This window comes from Astyanax mexicanus, chromosome 11 (assembly GCF_023375975.1).
Source record: "Astyanax mexicanus isolate ESR-SI-001 chromosome 11, AstMex3_surface, whole genome shotgun sequence".
In the NCBI taxonomy this organism is placed as follows: domain Eukaryota; kingdom Metazoa; phylum Chordata; class Actinopteri; order Characiformes; family Acestrorhamphidae; genus Astyanax; species Astyanax mexicanus.
The window spans coordinates 5,085,858-5,110,612 of record NC_064418.1 but is presented as its reverse complement, the minus strand read 5'-3'; the positions used below and the strand labels follow the sequence as shown (position 1 = coordinate 5,110,612).

General features: G+C 37.6%; 2 protein-coding genes across 3 annotated transcripts; both read right to left on the bottom strand.

Annotated features, from left to right (window-relative positions):
• Positions 1-1,201: 1,201 nt before the first annotated feature.
• Positions 1,202-10,102, bottom strand: me3 (malic enzyme 3, NADP(+)-dependent, mitochondrial). Of its 2 annotated transcripts, none has more exons than XM_022680602.2 (15): positions 9,916-10,102; positions 9,164-9,384; positions 7,455-7,588; positions 6,485-6,634; positions 6,320-6,395; positions 6,068-6,229; positions 5,538-5,641; positions 5,355-5,464; positions 5,173-5,270; positions 4,908-5,021; positions 4,617-4,722; positions 4,387-4,529; positions 4,004-4,177; positions 2,895-2,993; positions 1,202-2,383 (listed from the first exon to the last, which is right to left on the bottom strand). In XM_022680602.2, the coding sequence occupies exons 2-15, from the start codon at positions 9,377-9,379 to the stop codon at positions 2,222-2,224; spliced, it is 1,848 nt and encodes a 615-aa protein (XP_022536323.1). In that variant the 5' UTR covers positions 9,380-9,384; positions 9,916-10,102; the 3' UTR covers positions 1,202-2,221. The 2 variants fall into 2 exon arrangements, with proteins under 2 accessions (XP_022536323.1, XP_007227871.2); XM_007227809.4 differs by having other exon boundaries at positions 9,924-10,101.
• A 1,277-nt stretch (positions 10,103-11,379) lies between these two features.
• ildr1b (immunoglobulin-like domain containing receptor 1b) lies at positions 11,380-24,113 on the bottom strand. The gene is made up of 8 exons (XM_007227808.4): positions 23,858-24,113; positions 18,303-18,473; positions 17,956-18,105; positions 17,414-17,533; positions 16,914-17,060; positions 15,662-15,787; positions 14,695-15,548; positions 11,380-13,501 (listed from the first exon to the last, which is right to left on the bottom strand). The coding sequence occupies exons 1-8, from the start codon at positions 23,916-23,918 to the stop codon at positions 13,463-13,465; spliced, it is 1,668 nt and encodes a 555-aa protein (XP_007227870.3). The 5' UTR covers positions 23,919-24,113; the 3' UTR covers positions 11,380-13,462.
• Between the last annotated feature and the right edge of the window lie 642 nt (positions 24,114-24,755).

The window sequence follows — 24,755 nt, the reverse complement described above, 5'->3', positions numbered from 1 at the left end:
GTCAATCCTGTTCAAGAATGAAGATTAATTATGCGCAGTGCATCATAGCTTTCAGCTTGCTGGTGTAGTTTCATTGTAAGACAAAATAACAGAATTGTAAATAGGCATCTAAATCACATCTGAGTCAAAAAAAAAAGCATTAAATACATAATAACGTGAAACTTTTAAAGTGTGAAACAAAATGTCATCTTTTCCGCATTTTTAACAGTCACAGGATATCTACAGTAAAATTCTGAGCCTAGAATGAACATTACAGTATACAAAGTGCCAAGCAAACATGATTCTGGAACCTCTCGAACCTCTTTTAAGAATGCACTCACAGAAATAACAGGCCTCACTGCTGTGCAAATGGGCACTTTGCTCACTGATGCATTTGAAGGTAGGATGCAATTTGCACTCTGAATATGAAATAAGATATGTTTTGTCCTGTCTTACTCCTATTGAAGAATGTCTCAGTATGATTTAGTGCTCTGAGAATAGGCTCTTACTGCAGGTGGCCAATCCAAATGCCTGACCGGCAGCCAGTCTCGAACACAAACATAATAAACAATTAAATGTTTTAAATTTAAAACTTATAAATTAAATCTATGGTTTTTAGAGCTAACAAAGCCTGCAGAGTCTGTGGCCGACCAGCCCCCACCTTCCCTTTCGGCTGGCGTGTTAAGAGGTAAATTAATATTTAACATACATTGTAGTTCTATTTCTAGCATGTGAATATTTGCTTTTCAAGTCTAGAAAGTTGGGTTTTTAGCTCATTAGATCTCTAAGTCTGCGCATGCGTGAACGCAGATATAAATAAGTGAGCAGCATTTAACATAGTACCCACATGATGGCGACAAACACTTTCAAATTGATGCTGAAACAGAAACAGGCTTTCAAAACTCTTAATCAATCCGTTTATCATTCGTTCATTAATTTTCCCATTTTTTAAAAGGGTCATCAAATGAAAAACAGAAAATACAAGCTGTTTTTTGTTTTTATATTCGAAAACGATTTTTTTCCCCCGATTAAATTTGATTCTCAATTGAATAACAAATTAAAGAATGATACACAGATTTTTATCTACTAGCTGATGTATATTCAAAAAAACGGCATAAAGTTTGGATTTTACATGATGTCATGTAAAACCAGGCTATGACTGTCACTGGCTCCCCTTTTCTTGTTCCAGACAATCTCAATCACTAATAATACAGACAACAAATTTGTTTACATTATTTATTTAAAACAGTCATTTTCCCTTCCTTGAATATCTGAAAATAGAATTCCTCCATAGTGCATTACTCATTAAGCAGAGCATGTTCATGAAATGATAATAGATCGCAATAATCCTTCAGGTCAGACCAAACAAACACAAACACAACTGTTAGTTATCTGCTTAGGACCAAGGTTATACTTCACGTACAAACAGTGACCGTTTAATAAGGATAATACAATATTGACAGCAATTGGAGTGTGGTATATCGGATTCAAGATATCCTTTGGCAAACCCTTTATTTTAACACACAAGGCCCTTTTTTCTTAACAAAAACACACAGCATAACTCTGTTAACCCTCTCCGAGTATAATAATACCTTAATAAAACTCAATTCTTTTCTATTCTACTCCCTCTGTATGAAAACATCCATCTCATTACAGATATTCAACCTGCTGCTATTGATAAATAATACCGGTAATTGTACAAAAATAGTTCATCCCTTCACTGGGGTCAGAGGGAGTCAGTGCTTGGGGACTTCAAACAAAGGAGTGCTTAACAAAAGAGAGGGACGTTATTAATAAAAAATAAATACGTTAGTGTGCGCACTCAAAGCAAAACAAAGTATAGAAAAGGGAGTAAATCATGGAGTAGAATAAAAACTTAAAACTTGCTCAGTCTCCGTAATTTGAGGGAGTGTGTTGCCCTTCTTTTGAGCAGAAGGCCTAAAAACAATGTTGTTAAATGATCGTTATCTTTAACTTCAGCAAATGAAGCACATCTCTATTACAGATATGGTGAATTGCACAGGCAGGCTCTTTGGCATCTGTGAGCAGAAACGAGCAAAGTCTCAAGCATCAGAAGCTCTAGTTTTAACTTTTAACACATGTCTAATGAAAGAGATATGCCTGGGCACTGAAAGCAAAAGAAAGCAACCATGAATTATAAAATCGTGGTAAAGGAAAAACAGAGGCATGAGAACATGGTGCTGATATGAATATCAGGCTTGGGTAAAAAAGGCTACAGCAGCTACACATCCTGGACCTTCATGGCATCTTTGGGCCATGTGTAGGTGTCTAGTGTGAAGGAATCATAGTCAGGGCTGTAGACATTAGACAGCACAAAGGCTTCCTTGTCCTTTGGCTCTGGATACCATGAAGCAATCTCTTGCTTATACGCGTAGTCCGCAATCTGGAGAAAAAGAATCAAAGAAAGGAATTTAGAAGGCTGATATGAAAAAAATACATTTGCACAGTAACAGTTTGGTCTATGGAAAAGTAACAGGCAACTGTGAAAAGTAGAACTTAAAAGGAAAATGCTAATAAAATACTAAATACTAATTATAAAGCTATCAGTTTAAGCGTGAGGCATAATTTTTTTTTTTTAGCTATGATTCAAAACCTATGATTTAGATATGCTGATAAGTGATAGCTCAAGTTAAAACATGTGAGCTGGTGACAGAATTGAACACAGCATGCACTTGCTCCTCTGAAAACTGTTGGAAAACAAACTAAGGTGACTACCTCATAGCTGCCATCAAAGCAAAATAAACTAAAGTATAAAACCTGTCCAAGTTTGTTTAAAACTTCCTTGTTTACAGCATAATTGTATGTGTTTTTTCATGGTATAGATGTCTTCAGCAATATTAATTTACTATTAATCTACCAAAAACAAGTTGTTAGAGGTAATAATGGTCACAAACCTTCACAGCGATCTTGAATGACACTTCTCTGATGGTGCTAAGGGGAGGGTACAATCTTCCCTCCGCTAGATGCTCCTCTGTTACCATGTCTGAGATTGCCTGAAAAAGAAGGGAAAAAAAAGAGAAACAATAGTTTGACCACCTCAATTAGAATGGTATTAGGCAATATGGCCAGTCACAAAGATTTTATCAATATTACCACTCAATAAAAACATGTTTCATTACAAAGAAATTAGAGATTTTGTACAGTACACAGTATGTGACCTATATGCAGTATGTGAAATGTATACAAATGCAATAAAAAACATATGTAGCTTGTCATAACTACAGAGAATAAATGACAGTCTATGCCGACTTGTCTAAAAATACCTGCAACCATGTAAAAACATACTGTAGTAAATAACTAGTAAATGTGTAGTAAATATGTTTACTAAATCAATGAAGCGCACTAAATGCTGCATATTTAATTCATGATTCTTCTCTTCACTGCTGAAACTGAGACTTAGACTAGAGGTGTTGCCATGTGGGTCAGTCAGACCTCACTGTACTCACTGCTCTCTGGCTTTATTTTAATTTCTCTAAAGTAAAGACTTCTTTTGTTTCTGTATCTTTTTCTAGTTATTATGATGAAAGTGTGAATGTGCTGTGTGTGTGTTTAAGTGTGTGAATGCTGCAGTAGATAGAGTACAGTGACACAATCAGTTCCAGTTCTGTGGTCTGTTTACTACAAACAAAGGCTTTGGAAATCGTAATTTTCTTGCATTCTTTTTTAAAGCTCAGTTTATTTCTATTGCTACAGACCAGCTCTAAGCCATTAAACAATGACTTGTTTCCTTAAAAGCACTGTCCTGCTTTTTTAACAAATATAATTGTTTTAGTTAATTTGTTCCTTAAAAGCCCTGGCAGTTTACTGTTAACTTTAGTACCATTTAAGTTTACTGGATTTTGTACCCTTTTAGGTTATTCTCTGGACCAGAAGTAAGTTTAAATGGCAAAAATGAACAGACATTTGACAAGTATATATAAAAAAACTATATATAAAAATATTATACAATTAAATTTAGCTAGGAGCTCATATATGACATATCGTCTGTGTTCAGAACGTTTACCTCTGCTGTGGTGAGGAAAATGTCATCTGATATGTGACGCACTCCACAGGTAATGACTCCTAGTGCTACTCCAGGGAACACATATGCATTGTTGCCCTGGCCTGGATAGAAGGTGCGTCCATCTGCAAGAGTGACTTTCTGAAAGGGACTACCGCTGGCAAAGATCCCACGACCCTTTAAAACAAACACAAACAGACAGGTACATTTAGGTGATTCCATATCATGCAATAAGGGGACAAAAGAACATGACATAGTATGTTTTTTGTTGAATAATATAAAATATATAAACGAGTAGGATTAATACTTAAAATTTATATATTTGGAAGTGACTTACAATAACAAATAGTTTTATACCACAAGTACATCTGTGTATGTCAAGTTACCTCAGTGAGTTTGTAACACTGCTCTGCTGTGCATTCTGCTTTGCTGGTGGGATTGCTAAGAGCAAAGATGATGGGCCTCTCATTGAAGGAGGCCATGTTCTTAATGATCTTCTCCGTAAAAGCTCCTCCAATGGCTGCCACCCCTGCAGAAAAGAATATGAGTATATTGTGCACCTATTTGACTACACATTACATTTTGCAAGGTTACATAAAAAAAATCTGCTAATTACCAATTATAGCTGTGGGTTTGATGGTCTCCACTACCTCCTCCAGAGTCTTTATGTGAGGATGCTCATGGGCAAACTCTTCCTTTTCATGGTTGATATGACCTCTGCCCTGAAGATCACATGACAAAGCCAGTGTTTAACCTTCTGCACAATTTAGAGCTCAATTATGCTTTAGACATCCATCAAGTGCCCATGAATAGGCTTTTCCTGGTATAGTGTAGGAGGACATCCATATATTTGCATAATGATGATAACATAAGCATGCCTGCACTGTGGTTAGACAGTAATTCTTACCTTGACAATAAGCCCTTTAGAGTCAACCATCCAGATCCTCTTGGCAGCCTCGGCATGAGGCACTCCCTCCTTAGCCATTGCCATTATAAGCAGATGAGCAATGCCCAAAGCAGCCTGATCACATGATTAACAAAAACTAGTCAAACAGCATCATGCAACATTCACTGGTTCTGAATTCACAAAAGTAGGGTGTGCTTCACAGTGCACAATAACAAAAGAACTAAATCTCAGTTATTAAACACGGGGCATTAGTTCTAAAAAGTACCTCTCCTGCTCCCTGGAACACAAACTTGTGGTCTGACAGTTTATTTTTGGTGATCTTCAGAGCAGCAAGTACACCAGCAACAGCTACTGATGCTGTGCCTGAAAAAAAATATATATAATTTAGCTGTACAGTTGCTGGATTCTTAGTTCCTTCTTTCATTAAACTCAGGCACTCGTATGTACCTTGTATATCATCGTTGAAAGTGCAGTAACGGTTGCGGTACTTGTTAAGAATGCGGAAAGCATTGCTGTTGGCAAAGTCCTCAAACTGAATCAGGCAGTTCATCCCATACCTGGACAAGAGGGCGAGGTTAATCATTCATAAACATATCAGCTCTATTACACTCTTATACACTTGATACTCACTTGTCTGTGACAGCCTGCATGAACTCATCAATGAGGTCGTCATATTCTTTTCCCCTTACTCTTTTGTGCTTCAGTCCAATGTACAAAGGATCATTCAAGAGAGTCTGATCAGAAAAAGTCAATTAAAGACAACACACAACTTTTACAACATATATTTAAAATGTACTGTTTCCTTGAACTGTATTGTCTCCTTATTCAAAATAAAATTTGGCATAATCAAAACCAAGCTGCAAATTGGGCCAATTACATAACAGTCTTAATCCATTATATTTACACTAAAGATGCAAGGATCGATGTCCGCCAATTTTCAATCCAAATATGAGCTGTAGATGCTGCAGTTCATGGTTAACCAGTAGACTGCAACATGGCGCTTGCGCATGGCTAAAGAGCCCAATTAAATCTATCATATTATAGAGAGTTATAGGCAGAATATAGTGTTGTTGATACTGGAGAGCAGCCCATCTCTTCTAGTCTGTCAATTTCAGCTGACACTAGACCAATACAAGAATCAATACTAGAAACTTTCAAACCTCATTATCTGTGCCCACATCCAGCAGCACAGGCAGACACTGCTGAGGAGGAACTCCTCCACATGCTGTGTAAAGAGCCAGCTTTCCCACTGGAATCCCCATTCCATAACCGCCCAGGTCTCCCAGTCCCAGGATCCTCTCGCCATCAGTCACCACAATGGCCTGACGATGTACAGTAAGCATAAACAAGAAATGACAAACAATTCCACATCACATTTTAGTGGGTTTGTGCACTGTTTATAACTCACACACCTTGATGTCATCCTCTGGCCATGAGTTCAACATAGTGGCAATGTGGCCTTTATCATGTATGGTGATAAAAAGTCCTCTAAAAGAAAAACATGGGTAGAGATTTTCAGTGCAAATTTCTATTTAATCAAAATTTTAGTATATATGATAATATTTTGAGTGTCTGACCGTGGTCTCCTGAATGCCAGGCCATACTGCTGGCAGGCCAGGCCCACAGTGGGAGTGTAAACTATAGGCATGAACTCTTCGATATCAGAGGTCAACAGTCGATAAAAGAGCTTCTCATTCCTGTCCTGCAGGGTCATCAGCAAGATATATCTGCAAGAGAGACAATAAGAGGGAGACAAAAAAGGAAGGAAGACGGTGTGAATAAAAAAGGGAAATGTACAGCTTGATATCTGAGATTTTTGTTATTCAGTGTGGTTTTGTGAGAAATTGTGGACTGTAGAAAGGAAATTAAGGTCTCCTCTCTAGAGATTCCTATGCAGTGGTGGAGAATTACACTGCAACTATACACATTCTGTTCGGTATAAACATTTACTTATATGCAATGCAGTTAGTGGTGAATTTCACAATAATAAAAACTGTGTATGGGTTTATCCACCCTGCTTGTATTTTAAACATATCTTACAGTTCAAAAACGTTCTGAAAAATAATACTTGATTGTACACTTTCTTGTAATACTGGGAATGGTGTCTCAGTCATTTCCAGTCTGGGCTAAGAACACTGCTAAATGCAATATGTAATTTGGGTGGAGCTGCAGGAGACCTCTAGTGAAAGTTTAACTTAACATCCTGCAATATTATTTTACTGTGACAGTTCCCTTAATTCTGGTTCGGTAGTAAAAGTAAATTATGTTCTGTTGGTGAAGCTCAGCAGACAAAAATACCAATTATTACATAACGCTGCTTTAACATCTGGTTCCTATTACAACCAATATGAACAATTCTGACTTGGGATATTTCTCTAGAAAGAGTTATGTTGTTTAGATCTCAAGCATTTAATTAAGCAGCAATGATTTGTTTTTAGTTAAGGTAATTTATACTGTTTGACCAGAATACTCAATATAAATCAGTAGATTACTCATGAACTGAAATGTTTGTATATGTTTTATAAACATGTAATAAGAAGACATTACTTGTCGAGTGGGTTGATGCGCGTCTCATAGCTTTTCATGACTCGTAGGACCTGAACGTCCTGAGACAGAAAGCATGGAGGCAACAAGCCATGGATACCCAGTTGGAGCCTCTCCTCAAGGGTGAACGCCATGCCCTGCAAAGCCCAGAACCACACCTTAAGTTAACCACAATTCCTAAACATGCCTACATGCCAAAAGTGCACAGTCACTCCATAATCTGGTTCAAATTAAGAGCCCAAACTGCTAGTGAGTCTGTCTCAAAGTCTGGGCAAGCTCCCAGCTTAGAGGAAAGACATACCATATGTTGAGTCTATTTATTTCTGACCAATGGAAAGGGGGAGTGACTCTCCCTCCCCTATTACGCTGTCTACTCCCTCTCTGTCTCCTACCTCTGTTTTGACTCTGTTGCTCCAACTATTCTTGGTTAGAACCCTTTTGTTTCAGCACTTACCCTGCTTAAAAAGTTTAAAAACAGGATACAGTGTGCAGCTGAAAGCATTTTTATGGAAAGAAAAACTCATGACAATCAAATTTCTTAAAAAAAAAAAACTGATTCATATCCTGCATATCCTGCAATGCAGCTATCCACCATTCCACTCCAAACAAGAGTGCACTGAATGGTGCCATAATGCAAATAACCACTCACTGTAAATAATGAAATATCTACGCTAATCAATACTGTATATACTTATACTACACATCCACAAGAATCTGCTTTCTAAGTGTAAAACGTTTATTGACAATAAGGCTGACATCATTACGCTGACTGTACACATTTAGCAGAACAAGGTTAAGTGTGACTGTCAGGCTTGGTGTGATCTGCAGTCTGCAGAGTTTCAGCCTTAGCTTATCAGTGGAAACTCTGATACTGCAGATATATAGCACCACATAAAACTCATTCAATCATGCATAATGACTGGCAGAGCTTAAATACCCATTCTAACTTCTTAACTCTAATGTCTTAGAGCACCCTGCACTGTCCTGCAAAGCGGAATGTGCAATATGGCTAATAGCATTACGTTATTTAAAGAATATTTGTCTCCTAATAGTATTACACATATAAAATGCACAAGTAGAGTTAGATTTTAAAAATATCAAATGCTACATATATGATTTTTAAGCAAATGTGCTGCACTATAACCTGTTCAACTAGATTAACTTTGATTTTACCAAATTGAAAACCTTTGGAATATAATCAAGAGGAAGATGGATGATCACAAGCGGGGTAAAGCAGCATAAAGTTATCCAAAAGCAGTGTGTAAGACTGGTGGAGGGGAACATGATGCCAAGGTGCATGAAAACAGTGATTAAAAACCAAGGTTATTCCACCAAATATTGATTTCTGAACGCTTAAAACTTTATGAATATGAACTTGCTTTCTTTGCATTATTTGAGGTCTGAAAGCTCTGCATCTTTTTCGTTATTTCCGCCATTTCTCATTTTCTGTAAATAAATGCTCTAAATGACAATATATATATATATTTTAAATTTGGTAAAAAATGTTGTCTGTAGTTTATAGAATAAAACATCAATGTACATTTTACTCAAACATATACCTATAAATAGCAAAATCATAGAAACTAATTCAGAAACTGAAGTGGTCTCTTGTATTTTTCCAGAGCTGTATAGTAGATTATACTAGATATATTTTTATTTTATATACATTTAGGACGGAATGTCTGTGGAAGGTTGTGTGGTCTTTAACCTACCTTATTAAGGTGGGGGTTTCTGGTGATATCATAGCCCCTCTTTTTGGTGTTAACACTGGGCCTGGTGCTGCCGCCGGAGTGGCAGACCCTCAGCCCGCCGAAGAGCAGCGGGGTAGCGGCGGAGAGAGCGGCCGGGGGCGGGCTGGGCAGAGACCAGAGAGCGCCGGAGGTCCGTCTGCAGAGAGCCAGCACACTCTTTCCAGAGATAGAGTTCATGTTTTCTTGCGGGAAAGTAAATAAAATAAAAATTATTATTACTAAAATAGACTTATTTTATCAGTCAGAGGGTTAAAACTGCAAGAAAATAACATAATAATCAAGTTAAACAGATAAATAACAAAGAGCAGGTGTTGTTTAGGAGAGCTGGGTAACCCAGGTTCAAAAAGGAAAAATCCATTCCAGGGTTTTGTGCCAACTGCCTGGGCGGCTCTGCTGCAGCTCAGCCGCCCAGGCAGTTGGCACAAAACCCTGGGATGGATTTTTACTTTTTGAACCTGGGTTACCCACCTCTACTAAATGTTTAGCTAGTTAACTAGTTAGCTTAGCTAGACTACATTCAAAGACAATGCCAAGCTAACCTACGTCATATATAGCCTATAAAACAAAGAAAATAGAGTAGTTTAGTTAGTAACATATGTTATATTATTATTAGACAAAGGATGAGCTCTCCAAAGCTAATAGTTAGCTAGCTAAGCTAAAGCTATATATCTATCTATCTGCAGTAACACAGAAACAACAGCCCATAAACATACCGAATTACCTGCTTTAAACACAGCCTCAGCTTCACACCAACTGCATGTGATCCGTCAGCTGGACCCGCTGCCTGTCTCCTGTCTGCTGTTTATTGCCGGTGGATGTTGCAATCCTCAGTTTCTGCCGATTCAAGCTGCTGCTTTGACATTGAAGCGCTTCTACTTCCCTGTTGCCCCGCCTTAGTCCCGCCTTCTTCTCTCTGCTGTCCAATCACACGCCGCGCTGAAAGTGAAGAGCATTAAAACCAAACACCAGGCCTCCCTACTGTACCACCTTCCCTCTCAGCCAACCTACACACCTTCTGTTTTCAGAGTACAGTAGCTACTAATGTAACCAACTTAGTCAGACAAGGAGACTTGGCCAAGCAGGTCACACAAGCATGTAAGTATGCTAGCTAACATTCCTTATAGGAGCTCAAGACAACAAGAAAAAGAAAAGTTTAGTATTTCTGAACTATTTAAACCATGAAACCCAAGACATTCAAACTGGTCTGATGTGAAATGCATACTCAAACAAAACACAAACAAGCATGAAGATGTTTCCACAGTTTGAGTCTGGAACTCCTTTACCAGCCAAGGAGAACAGCAGATCACACTCTGATATGCTAGGTAACGTTTCGTAGGAGCTCAAGACCATAAGGAAATAAAATTAAAGGAATAGAAAGAAAAACACATTTTGTTCAGCATTTCTGAACTCTTCAAACCCCGAAACCCAAGCCATTCAAACAGGTGAAATCCATACTGAGAAAAAACAAAAACAAACAAGCAAAACCAAAAATAGTACAGCTAGCTCATGATGGTCTGTTAAAATATAAAGTACAGTATTAAGTTGTCGGATTATCTTATTTCTTGGTAAGCATGGGGATGGTTGCACACTTTGAGTCTTGACAGACAAGACAAGACAATCACATATTTTCCAGTATTTCTGAACACTTTAAACCACAAATCCCAAGCCATTCAAACTGGTATGGAGCAAAATTCTTTCTGAAAAAGACAAACAAACCACTTTTACCAGCCAAGAAGAACAGCAGCTTCTAAACAGCAGCTTTTAAACTAGTCTGATGTGAAATCCCTACAGAGAAAAAGAAACAAAACAAAAAAAAAACAAGATTGTCTAGCTGGTTCAGGTGTCGGATCAGCTTATTTCTTGGTCAACATGGGTATGTTTGAACTGTTTGAGTCTGAACCACCTTTACCAGCCAAGACCAGCTTGGACCATCTAAAAGCTGGATATTTCAACAACATTCTGAGAAATAGCTTTTTAACAACTACACTTGGGCACTGGGAGTTTCATTTTAGCATAGTTTAATCATGTGGCTATGTTAAAACACCTATGCCAAAAGTATCAAATTCTTCTCAATAATTTACAACAAATGTTCATATTTTGTCTAATGAGGATTAAAGCAAAAACATGTTTTAATTTTTTATCACATTTGAGATATTAACTCTACATGTAGCCAAATGGTCATTCCAAAACATATTTATTATCTATTAGTTACATATATTATTATCTTTCACAAAAAAATTAGACAAAAGGCAAACATGTAAAAAACCCATTTGTAGCCAAAGTCAAACTGCTGTAAAAAGCTAAATATGTGCAAAGTTAGCTGAAGTTCAGTGTGTATTACAGTCTGACCTTCAGTCACAAGTCATCTGTAACCAGATGAAACCTAACTTCAGAGTCAGAAACCACTGAGGTAAAGACTTAGGTGAGGGATATTACTCAGTTTGTGTCCCCTGTTCATATGAGAAATGGACACATGTACTGACAAATTCTGGGTTTGGCCACACATGCTGACAAATATATGCATTCATACACAAATCCAAATACACTTTATTACACCCTTAAGTTTACCCATTAGTTTGGACAAAAGCTGCCTTACTTAACATACACATATAAACAGTGGTCTCCCTTTTTTGCTTACGAGAAAACATTATATGGAATATTTAGCTGTATGAAAAAATGGGCACCTTCAGTCGATATAAGACGATTATATATATATATATAAATAAGTGAACAAAGACTGTAAATATGTAATTTACATGCCACTTTTAAGGCACGATATAACTTTGTGTTAATTTGTACCTAATCACACTTGGTAAAAAATAATAAAATATATAACTTGACAGGGGCACCCAAATGTTTGCATACAACTCTGTATGCAAAAAATGTCTCACTGCCACAGACAGAGAGATGATGATAAATATAACCAGACAATGAGCATAATGCTGTAGAACAATAGAAAAGAGGGAGGTTAAACTGGGCACCACTGTACAAGCACTATAAAAAATTAACAAAAAGAATAAAACCATACTTCTTCTGCAGGTGCATAAAGTATAAACAGTCAGTTAAGCAAATGCATGCAGGTAGTTATACATAATTTTCATACTGTACACAAGAAAAAAAAGCACCACAAATGTGACAAATAACCCATCACCACACAAACTAGATCAATGTAAACACAGAAATCACAAGCTAAAGCTTAACTATTCAGTTGCACACATATTTGGACCAACCTGGTGAAAATTTCTGTTAATTTGAAAGGAAAGTTGCTTTATCTATTAAGCTCTCTATAACTTTATAAAGATCTTACACGTTAAGAAGATTCGCTTTTACAGTTTAATGCTAATTATGGCTTGTTCTCCACCAATGTCCATATTTATCAAACTTCTCACAGTAAGAACGCTGATCCACGATCAGTAACAGTTTATTGAATTCTAATAGACAGCGGGAGAGAGGTGATCTTTTATCAGTAATTGTATTCTAAGATACTCAGCATCAGATGTTTTCCAAGGAACATCTAAACAAGTCCTGTCAGTCACTGGAAAATACTAAGTAGAAGTATCATACAGGCTGCCGATACGTCTGCTTTTGGACAGCCCTTTTTTGTTGGTGTTATTATTATTTTTTGTGTTTATTTGTATTTATTCTTTTGGTTGTGGTGGTTGCACTGGTGGAGAGTTACTCACCCTCTTGGTGTTAGTGTGGATGGAGAATAAGGGTCAATCAGTGGCTGCAATTAGAAGTAAGAACCACTACTGGTTGCAATTATTTCTGTCTGCCAAATAGGAATATGTTTGGTCTTTTTACTTCAAACTCAGTGATGCTACAATATTATAGAAAGGCATAATCATTATATTGATTTACTTTCAGAAATCTTGTTTAGCTACTCACTCAAGATACAGAAATTATGACCAGGGGCACCCAAATATTCCATACCACTGTAGCTTAATTATTTTTAGTATAAAACATAGCACTGTTTAACAGCAAACACACAAACTATAAAAAATTAAAACATGTTTATACAATTATAAAAAAAGGTCACAAAAATCATTTATTTAAAAGGAACTGAAACAAATGAAAAACATTTTTAAAATGATTAATCAATCTTTTCTTCTCACTGGGAGAGCACTAGGCAGCCGACTACTAAACAATTTAGCAAGTTCTACATAAATCATCATTCTCTGCTACTGAAACTGAGTCAAACGTATTTAAGCATCCACTGATGCGATGGGGTGAAAATGCAGGACAAGGCAGCTCGATTCTTCAGATCACAACACTGACGCCACTACGAGAGCTCTTATCCTAAGAGACAGAGACGAGGAAAGGGGGAGAGAGAGAGAAAGAAGAATGGTGGTATATATACATTAATGACAAAAATAGAGCTTTGAACTTTGAAATAATTTTAAGAATTTATAAGAAAGAGACAAAGATATACTATTTTTATCCTAGTAGAAATAAAGCCTTGTTGATCACTACCCTGAATAGTAAAAGGTGTCCAGATCCAGTGTGAAGAATCAGCCCTGAGCCCAGATTTTTACAGGACAGATGTCTGCTATTTTAAACCTAATCCTTTTGTGATCCTTTTAAGACTTTGTTTTTTTTAATCCACTGTGGTCTCTGATTCCAGTCTTTGAGGGCACTGCCAGATGTTCTCTAGGATGACTTGAAAACTCATTTTCTAAAAAGTTAACAAACAAGCTTAAAGCAGCATTATGCAATAGGCATTTCATGCTCCTTAGCTCCCTCTACAATTGGGAAAGTGTAATTTGCGCATTGATCCACCACTAAAGCACACGATTTACACGCTTCAAAGCTGAGAAATACAGAACCAGCACTGTAACAGGGTTCTTGCTCCATTTTAAAAGTCAAGTTAAATGCTTTTTAAGACCTCAATAAATATAATGAAACCCAAATATGTAGTCATAATTTCTTTAGTAGAAAGTTATTTATTGTATTGAAAATCAAAACTTAACATTTCTCATTTGTTATCAGTTTAATTTTTTTTATTTTGTTCCATCGTGATGCAGAACATGTTAGCTAGCTCGCCACTAACCCAGTACCGTTCAGTACCGTTAGCTAGCTCTTCGGTAATGTTAGCTGGCTCTCTGCTAACCTTAGTTCTCTCCCCAGTAATGTTAGCTAGCTCGCCACTAATGTTAGCTAGCTCTCCGCTAGCCTTATTTCTCTCCCCCATAACCTAGCTAACTCGCCGCTAATGTTAATATGTGCTTTCCCACCAGCATTAAACACACCATCTAAAATTTTTACATTTTTTGACATTCTAAGACTTTTTAAGGACACAAAGGAACCCTGTGTAAGCGTATTACATTGATATTTGTGCTACTGTTAGACATTTACAAATAATAATAAATATATTCTGTGCATTGTTGTTTTTTTTGTGTAACCAAAAGATATGTTGAATCCTAATCAGCAAATAATCAATCAATTTGAAATGGCTTTGATTCAGATTGCAGAAAAAAAAGACTCATGCTTACCGAGCTGCGTTCATTGGTCCTCCTGCTGTGGCCGGGGTGGATGTCGATGGAGGAGTAACTGGGTGGATTCTCTGGCCAGGCTCTGTCTCTGGATTTTGCAGCTCCTCTGTAACTGTCCTCCTCTGAGCTCCAGGAGCCACGCCGAGGGTTGGCCCGCTGAAGCTCCTCGATCAGCTCAGCTTTGCTGCGTACTCTTGGGCGTGAGAGATCCCCACCCGACCCTCCCCTGCGTTCTCTGGAGCCTCGGCCTCCTCGCCTGTCATCCCAGTCTGACTCATCGCTGTAACTGCGCAGGATCCCGTGGCGCGGTGACCCAGTGTCCCGTCGTGAGGAATCACGGTAATGTGCTGAGCGGCTGGAGCTTCCGCTGGACTGACTGTGGAAGCGCAGTACCGGGCGGTTATCTCTCTGTGCCCTGCGAGAGGTCTGGCCTGGGGCTCGACCCACAATTGGGGGTAATTGGATGACCCTACGCTCCACACCGTGCACTCCCATTTCATCCAGGGCAGAGAGCATGCTGGGGGGCCCGGGGTTGTGGGGTATGGCTTGAGTCAGGGGCTGCATAGGCTGAGGTGGAAGGGCTATTTGCTGAGGAGGCAGTGCCTGAAAAGGGGCTGCCATGTACTGAGCAGGATGCTGGACCAGTGGAGCGCCAACATCCACTGCTCTCACCTGATTCTCCAGGAAATCCAACATGTGGTTGTTGCCATGCATGCTGCCCTTACCACTGCCATGCACGCTGCCATTGGCCTGGACTCCATATGGAAGTACCATCGGTGGTGCAGGATGGTGTGGAGGTACAAGCATTGGCCCCATTGGGATATTGTGTTTAGAAGGGTACTCAGAGAAAGAACCTGTGGGTTGAATGTATGAGAAAATTAAACAACATATGCATAGTAATAAGCAGAATAAGCAGAAGAAGTCCATGGCTAAAATGATATAGAGGATTATGGGTTAAGCTACACACCTGAGTACAGTAGAGGGTTTGCCTGAGAAGATCCATTTGATCCAATAGGAGAATAGATTGGCTGGCCATGCAGCCAAGGTGCCATTGCTTTCTGAGCATCACGAATCATCCTGTGTTGCATCACCACTAACAGGAGAGGAAGAGAGTAAGAAAGAGAGCAGGGAAACAGTAAAATCTTATATAATATGAACTGTATTATTTGAAAATGTTTTTCCCCCTTTCATTAATAAAGTAATTAGCCATAAATGAGCATGTGTATCAAGATTTTAAATGATTATGCAGTGTGGTGTGACATAATAACCAGTTGCAAAACAAGCACATGAGTCACTGAATAATTTCTTAAGCAATCTTGTTTTTTTTCCATCAATTGTACTGTATGATTATGTAAACTTTATATATATATATATATATATATATATATATATCTCCACGTGTTCATGTGGATGTGAGTCCAAAACACAATGCGAGTGCATTTGCAGCAACTGATCAAGTAACACAATTCTTTTAATTACTGATCTATTAAAAAAGTAAATTAAAGTAAAAATACTGCATTACAATATTTTGTTATGCATATTATTGATCATGATCTACAAGTTGATTCAGCCCCAGTGGATTACAAAACCAAATTCAACAGATCCACCTAAACGTTTCAGAGAGATCAGGTAGCTTTGTTTACATGTGGGAGGAGGGTGTGGGGCTGACACTAATAATAGACTATGACTACCCAACAACATTACAGGCAATAAATATTCCAAATAACAGCACACAAAAAGGGTACTACAAGGGTTCCCTAGTAAAGGCAATCACTCTATATAAACCAGTATATTTGGATGTTTATATGTTGTTTCTGTGGTTATCTTATGATCTCTTGTTCGATTGCTGGATTACTGTAAGGCTGCTTTGTAAATAATAAATACATTTGACTTCAATTGTTCTACAATGCTACAAGACACAGAATCTTTTTCAGCTTTATTTAGAACAAATGTTACACTAATTGCACCATCTCTTTTTAATAATCATAATATTTTAATTACTTTTTAATACATTTTTATAAAACATACGTATTGGACGTGTGTAGGAACAAATTTCAGGTTTGAAAGTTTTTCTTTAAAAAGCTGAGGTACTATACCTTCTACTGTACAGTACTCTGCTCCCAAAGTGGTTAGGCTGGTTGGTTGCTAATGGTGCAAATGGAAAATGTGGTGTAAGCAGATGCCAGTGAGGGTGCTGGCTGTTTAGTTTATGTTAGTACCTTTCTCTGGGCAGCAGCATGTCTTGGGACAGCAGGGGCAGCGTACGTAACAGCAGCACTTCTGAGGGCAGCACTGACAGCAGCAGACGCCGAGCAGTATGATCAGCAGAAGAGCCCCGATAATGATGAACAGCACTGTCAGCCAATCTGAGACAAAGATATATATATATATGGAATTTTATTCATCCATAAATAAGTAATTAAAAACACGCATCTCCATTTTTGTTGATTTTTAGTTTACTACACACAGTAATTTAAAAACACAAACTGTCGTCTACACTGTATTAAAATGTATTTATGAATGGACCAATAAAAATCATGCAAAATTACCTGAAACAAACTCTTTTTACAATGACTTTCACAGAAGGAAGATTTTATCTCAGTCCTGTAAAGTTGCTGTTTTGGAAATACTTGTTTTTCATTGGACAGTTACAATATTCTGTAGCTGTTTGGAGCAGAAATTATTAAACTCTATATTTAGGCTTAATTAGGCTTCTTACGGTACACGATGAGTCTGATTTCCTTATCAGAGTCCCCTATGGTGTCGCCAGCTGCATCAATGGAGCAGAAATACATGCCATTGTCCCACCACATGACCTCAGTGATGACCAGATCAGCTTCTGCAAACAAGCATATTTACAATTGTTGAATCATGTGCATTAGATGTGGTGTACTTTAATTTTTATTAAATAAATTCGACAAATGACCGTTTAAAACATTTCTTCATTGTGTGTTTATTATATGACCTCCATTTCTCAACATTGTTGTAAATAATGTAAATAATACTATTTAGATTTTTTTTAAAGAAGCTGCCCCCACTAATGCAGTTGCTCTGCATTTTAAAATATGATAATAAATATTGTGTATCGTGAAAAGGTCTTTAAATATTGTAATACAGTATTTTTATCATATCACCCAGCTCAATCTATAAATCTCCAACATATCTTGTTTGACTGACTATATCATAAACTATGTTAAGTTAATACATTCTGAAAACAAATTCCAACATCTGTGGAAATGCTGTGGTCAGTGGTAGACTCACTGTTTTGGATGGTGATCTTGCGTTCACGATATTCTATCCCCAGTGTGGGTTCATTACTGCCCCTCTTCTGAATGACAGTGCGGACAGTGCGCTGGCGGTCTGGACAGTCGTTTGCTGGGTCCTGCCCGAGAGTCAGAGCTGCCTGATATGCTAAACAAAGACAGATCACATATGATTAAACTCTCTGATTTAACAGATTCAGTTCAGTCTGTACAGATGAGCGATACAGAGATAATATAAACAATGAATAAAGTGAACAAATGAAGGCTATTTCACGGTCATGCAGTGTTCAAGAACAATAATGTAAAAATGCTGAGCTACATGTTCTCTAAAATAACGAAGTGTACCTGTGGAGTAATACTGAATCACTGGATCCAGGCAGAAGGACTTGTAGCGCCAAGTAACCAGAACGTCCTGCTGATTGGCTGAAGTAGAGTAATCACACCGCAGGATGATGGAGGCAAACAGAGTTGTGCTTCTCTCTGTGTGGGGAACCGTCACCTGGATGGCTAGAAGTTCTGAAGAGCATAAGAAAGACAAATTCTAAGATACATTTTTTTGTTTGCTAAATAATTGCATATGTTTTTATTTATAGTATAGATGACTTAGTTAGTATTAATTTACAATGCAGAATTTTTTTAAATAAAGAAAAAAAAAACACTGAATTTAAGGTGTGTCCAAACGTTTGAATAAAAGCCACTATACTTATTATGGTAAAAGTGGAAATAGTGTTTTTTTTAGGTCAATATTGATACTTTCTAAATTTTCTATGCTTACATGAAATAAAATCAATATCATGTTCAATATTTCAAATATTATGATAACGTTTTTTTCTTTTTATCATATCGAACAGCCTTAATTTCCTATTCCTTTCCCATTTTTTTTTTTTTTTTAACTTTTTACTTACTTTAACTAAGGGTTTCCTCTTTTTCACTACCCCCTCCCTATTCCCCCTGTTATTTTGCTTAAATTATTATCTCTCTATTACACTGCCTGGCCAAAAAAGGCACCACCTGGATTTAAGTAAGTAAATGATGTGTGGTTGGTTGATGCTGCAGTTGGTCTGCAGGTTTAGGTTCAGCAACAGTATGTGCTGAAAGAATGAGGTCAGCTGACTACCTGAATATACTGAATATAGATCAGGTTATTCCATCAATGGATTTATTTTCCTGATGGCACTGCCATATTCCAAGATGACAATATCAGGATTCTTGGGGCTGGAATTGTGAAAGAGTTCATGGTTCAGGGAGCATGAGATCATCATTTTCACACATGGATTGAGAGAGTTCACCACAGAGCATACCTGTCAAGTTTTGGACTTAAAAATAAGGGATTTTTTCCACCGCCCCAACAGCCCAACCGAGGGCTTGTGCTTTTATTTATATATGTATATATGTGTATATATATATATATATATATATATATATATATATATATATATATATATATATATATATATATGTATATATATATATATATATATATATATATATATATATATATATATATATATATATATATATATATATACATATATATATATATATATATATATATGAAATTGAAGGGTGCACAAATTTACAAGAAGGACATGGATCAGATATATTCCATAAGTAAATAATAGTCCTAAGGGGCCTACACAATTACTAATCTTTCATTAATACTTCTTTCTATTGTTCAGTCCACTCCTGATCAGTTCAGTTAATTTCAGCCCTCTTCACATTTTCTCAAACCCTGAATATCTATCTAGCTAATTCTAAAGTTAAGCTAACTGAGTAACAAGCTGGATTTCATTAAACACTAGTGCTGGACGATATGGCCAAAATTTATATCACGATATATTCCTTAAATTTCGGTCGATACGATATAATTTCGATATTGATAAATACTTTGAAGGCCTCAGAAAAAGAATCCCTGCAATCTCTGCAGCTTGCACTGCAAATTTAAATTATTATTTAACTGTGTATTTGCACTTTTTGTATCAATCTATCTAATGGAAATCTGTACCTACTACTGTATGAAAATGTTTTTTAAGTCTTTGAAACCTCCTTTCACAAAAACTTTAATACTTTAGAAATAAAAGTAGTCAAAATAAATCAATGCTCAATTTTATTTGCATATAGCAAAATAATAACATGACATCCCTGTCAAACATAAGCCTATATAACTATTACAAATAAAAATAACTTTAAATGACAACAGAGGCAGAGCTTCTTATTCATTGTAAACAAATTTAACAGATTAAAACAAAAGTGTTTTAACTAGGATATATAATACAAGTAGCCTTTATATACATAAAAGCAACAAGATTTTCCCGTCAAATAAACAAACCTATAGGATTTTTCAACTATAAATAACTTAGTGACAACATAATCTATTAAAGTGCTTTAGTCAGAATACAAGGGGTATTCAACATGATATCCACGTCAAATAAACAAACCTAAAGGATTCATAAACTTTAAATAACTTAGTTTCAACATAATCTATTAAAGTGCTTCAGTCAGTATAAGGAAAATATTGTATGTAGTGAAGATGCTTGAGGTGGTGGAACAGATTAGATGTATTAACGTTACGTTGCTTGTCGGCTCCACTCACCGGCACAATTTGCAGCACCGCGGCTGAGCGAGCGGAGGCGCGGATGAGCGAGCGGAGGCGCGGATGAGCGAGCGGAGGCGCGGATGAGCGAGCGGAGGCGCGGATGAGCGAGCGGAGCCGCGGATGAGCGAGCGGAGCCGCGGATGAGCGAGCGGAGGCGCGGATGAGCGAGCGGAGGCGCGGATGAGCGAGCGGACCCGCGGCTGGGCGAGCGGAGCCGCGGCTGAGCGAGCGGACCCGCGGCTGGGCCAGCGGAGCCGCGGATGAGCGAGCGGACGCGCGAGCGGACGCGCGGATGAGCGAGCGGACGCGCGAATGGGCGAGCGAAACAGCGGCTGACCGAACCGAGTCTACCCTAGCCTTGGATCCGCTCGTCCCGGCTCCGTTTCGAGACATTTTAGATGCGTAGCGGAGCGGACCTGAACCTAACCTAACCTAGCCTAGCCTAGCCATTTTAACCTAGCCTAGCCTAGCCTATCTGGCTACGTGCCTGTGTGATTGCGTCATCACGCACTGAGGTAGCACAGCTATGGGGGCTGAATGTGTTTGGCTCTGCGGCGAGCTGACGCCAGTAAAAAACGCCTGTCCGTGACAGATTCTGTACATAATACATATCGATATACCACAAAAGTGATATCACCGTTATTGAAACATTTCTTATCGCGATAAATACCGATATCGAATTATTGTCCAGGCCTATTAAACACACAAAGGGTTTAGAAAAATCTCCGTATATCCAGATTAGCTTTAACGACAGCTGCTCCGACTAGCTCACAGCGAGGGGAGGGGCGGGGCTTCCCCCACACTAAACAGCTCTCCGCAAAACCAGCAAGCTGATTGGCTGTTTCTCCTGAAAGGCGGGACTTTCTCCTTGAACCGGCACCACGATTGGTTAAGAGACACACAGCGGTCAGTGAATTGTCGCCTGTGGCCTATATATTTTTTTATTTAGTATAATACGGGAAATTTACGGGAAAATACTAATACGGGAGGACGGCGGGAAAGAGGAGTAAAATACGGTAGTTTCCCGGCCAAAACGGGAGACTTGACAGGTATGCCACAGAGTCCAGATCTTAACCTCATTGAGAATCTTTGGGATGTGCTGGATGGAGAAGAGCTGCTTTGTGCAGAGGTCAGACTCTACCATCATCAACGCTGCTGCAAGATCTTGGTGAAAAATGAATGCAACACTGGATTGAAATCAGTCTTGTGACATTGCAGAAGCTTATCTTCTAAAGGCGGTCCAATAGCCCATAGAAACTAAGCTTAATTTGTCTTCCGAAGAGAAGGCGGGCAAAAAAGATGGAAAAAAAGTAATGTACTGCATTCCTTTCAGGAAAAGCAGGCAGTATTTGTAATATGAGACCAGGGTTGGTGAGTGCAGGTTTTATGTTTATCTGGGTATTGTCACAACGGCAAACAAAGCAAAAAAGAGAGAATCTAAAACTCAGAATAGTAAGCCCAGAAACAGATTGGCTACCATAACAATACAGAACAGAGAGAAAGAGAGAAATAACCACATCAGAATGATGAAACCACATCAAATTTAGGTTTAAGTTGAGGTGTGCCAGTCTTGTCTCCTTGTACAAAAACTAAACGGTAATAAAGTCAGTACTAAGGAGACAGTGACCTCTGCTGGAGGGCAGGGTAGAAAACCAGGGCCATTTGGGTCAGTAGTATTTAGACCAGATGTTTCAAACCTGTCCACGTTGGGCTGGTGTGGCTGCAGACATTATTTCTATATGTTTATTCAGTTGGTCTTTAAACTACTGATGATATAAGCGTCTGATTGGCCACACCAGCCCAGTTTGGACAGGTTTGAGACCACTGATGTAGACCATCAGCTGTAACATTTAACAAGCCCTACTCTACTTAATAATATAATTTCCTACACCACAACTGGACCATAAATCCCTAAAGCTTCCAACCAATCCCTTAACTTAAAGCTTCATTCATTTCTTCTTGCTGTGTGCAGTAAGTAAATGGAACAAGGAAGCAGACATACGATATCCTTCTGGATCAGATAATAGATCTTTTGTTTTTCTCCTGCTTGGATTCACATATTTCTCCCCTCAATAACTGAAGAGAGTTTGTTAGAGTGCAAGCACTGCAAAGTAATGGATAAACTGATAAAAGCAACAGTAAAATTACTTAACTGTTATTATTTTTTTACTGTGACTTGGGTAAGCAGTTATCCTATGTGCATAACTGACTTAATGATTAACATTCATTTACACTAAATCTCATTCTATTTTCTCTATAATTACATCCATAAATGCATCCATAGTTAATTTTAAAAAGTAAAATGTTTCTACATCTCTAAAATGTATTTTGACTAGTGCAAATACTAATTTTATGTTTTAGTTATTTTAGATATCTGAGTAGGAATAATATGCACTGAAAATATGGAACACTCTGGCAAAAAACATAAGTGACGCTGGTTCAGTGAACATTAAACACATTTCTTTTTAATCAAGCTTATAATTAACTAGACACCATATGAAATTTTATTAATTTAATTATTAACATGTTATTAATTATTTTGTATTTTTATTATTTTTCCCCTTAAAATTAGTTATATGGTTTGTATTTTATTAGTCATGTTTAATTGCCGGACTTTTTTTATATGCATTCTTTATTTCTCTATACTTTCTATTTTATTGCTGTACTGTAAAGTTACAATTCTTAAAAAATAGTTTTAGATTTATAAGTTATTTAAATATCTAGTCATCTAAAATGTTTTTTTTTTACTTACTGTTTGTTACTTTTTAATCTAGATAATATTCTGGAAATATCATTCTAGATTACTATATTAAAAAAGTAATTATAGAGAATAAATCAGTGTCATCACCTGATGGTGAAAATGACTAATCAAAAAGGCTTTATAGATATACAACATTTTATAATTGATGTATTAAATTACAATTAATTACACGGATCTAGAGTCACTGCTTCTTTGACTGAAGGAATTTTAGGATAAAGCTGCCAGAATAGAGTTAAACACAAACCAGCCCCAAACTAAACCATGTAACTACTGAGAGCAGAGTAAACAAAAAAAAAACCCTACACAGAGCAAAGAGCGTGAGAGGCGCGGTCACGTGACCAGGTTAGATTTGGTATGTTCACCCCTTCTGTAGATAATTAACATATTTAACCCTTTAGGACAAGATAATACACCATTATACACAAAAACTACAGGATTCAGGGTCTGTATTGTATCTGTGGGCCCTGTGTGTGTGTTCAGGTGGTGTTCAGATGGTGTTCATGTGGTGTTCAGGTGAAGTAAAGAGAGATAAGGCCTGTTTACCTGCGGGGAGAAGAAGACAGCAGCAGAGCAGCGCCGCTCTCACTCTGCTCCTCTGCTCCATATCTGCACTGTCTCTCTGAAGATTCCCCCAGAAATGCTCATCAAAATCCACAAACTCTTTGATCCTCTATTAATCCGCTTCATCTGAAGAAGAAGAGTCCATAATTGAAGCTCCTCCGAGCTCGTGCGCGTAACCAGAACGTACAGGTGTCTCTCCCTCTCTCGCAGGCCTTCAGCGCCACGACGCCCCTCCCCCACACGCGCTGACGTCACCACGGACAGGTGCAGCTCCGCACAAAAAATGGGTGTATTTATTTAAGAACAGTATGTACGTAATTATTTTTTATTTATGATTATTATACAGCTCTGGAAAAATGAAGAGTTTCTAAATTCAGTTTCTCAATCAGTTCCTATGATTTTGCTATTTATAGGTATATGTTTGAGTAAAGTGAACATGTTGTTTTATTCTATAAACTACGGATAAAGTTTCTCCTTAAATAATGTAATTTAGAGCATTTGTTTGAAGAAAATGAGAAATGGCTGAAATAACAAAAAAGATGCAGAGCTTTTAGACCTCAAACAATGCAAAGAAAATAAGTTTATATTCATAAAGTTTAAGAGTTCAAAAATCAATATTTGGTGGAATAACCCTGTTTTTTATTCACAGTTTTTATGCATCTTAGCATGTTCTCCTTCACCAGTCTTATACACTGCTTTTGGATAACTTTATGCCTTTACTCCTGGTGCAAAAAAGCAAGCAGTTCAGTTTGGTTTGATGTCTTGTGATCATCTTCTTCTTGATTTTATTCCAAAATCTCATAATTTTTAAGCTGTCTCTTATATTTTCCAGAGCTGTATTTTTCTATTTTTTATTTTTATTAGGCAGGTTCAATATTTA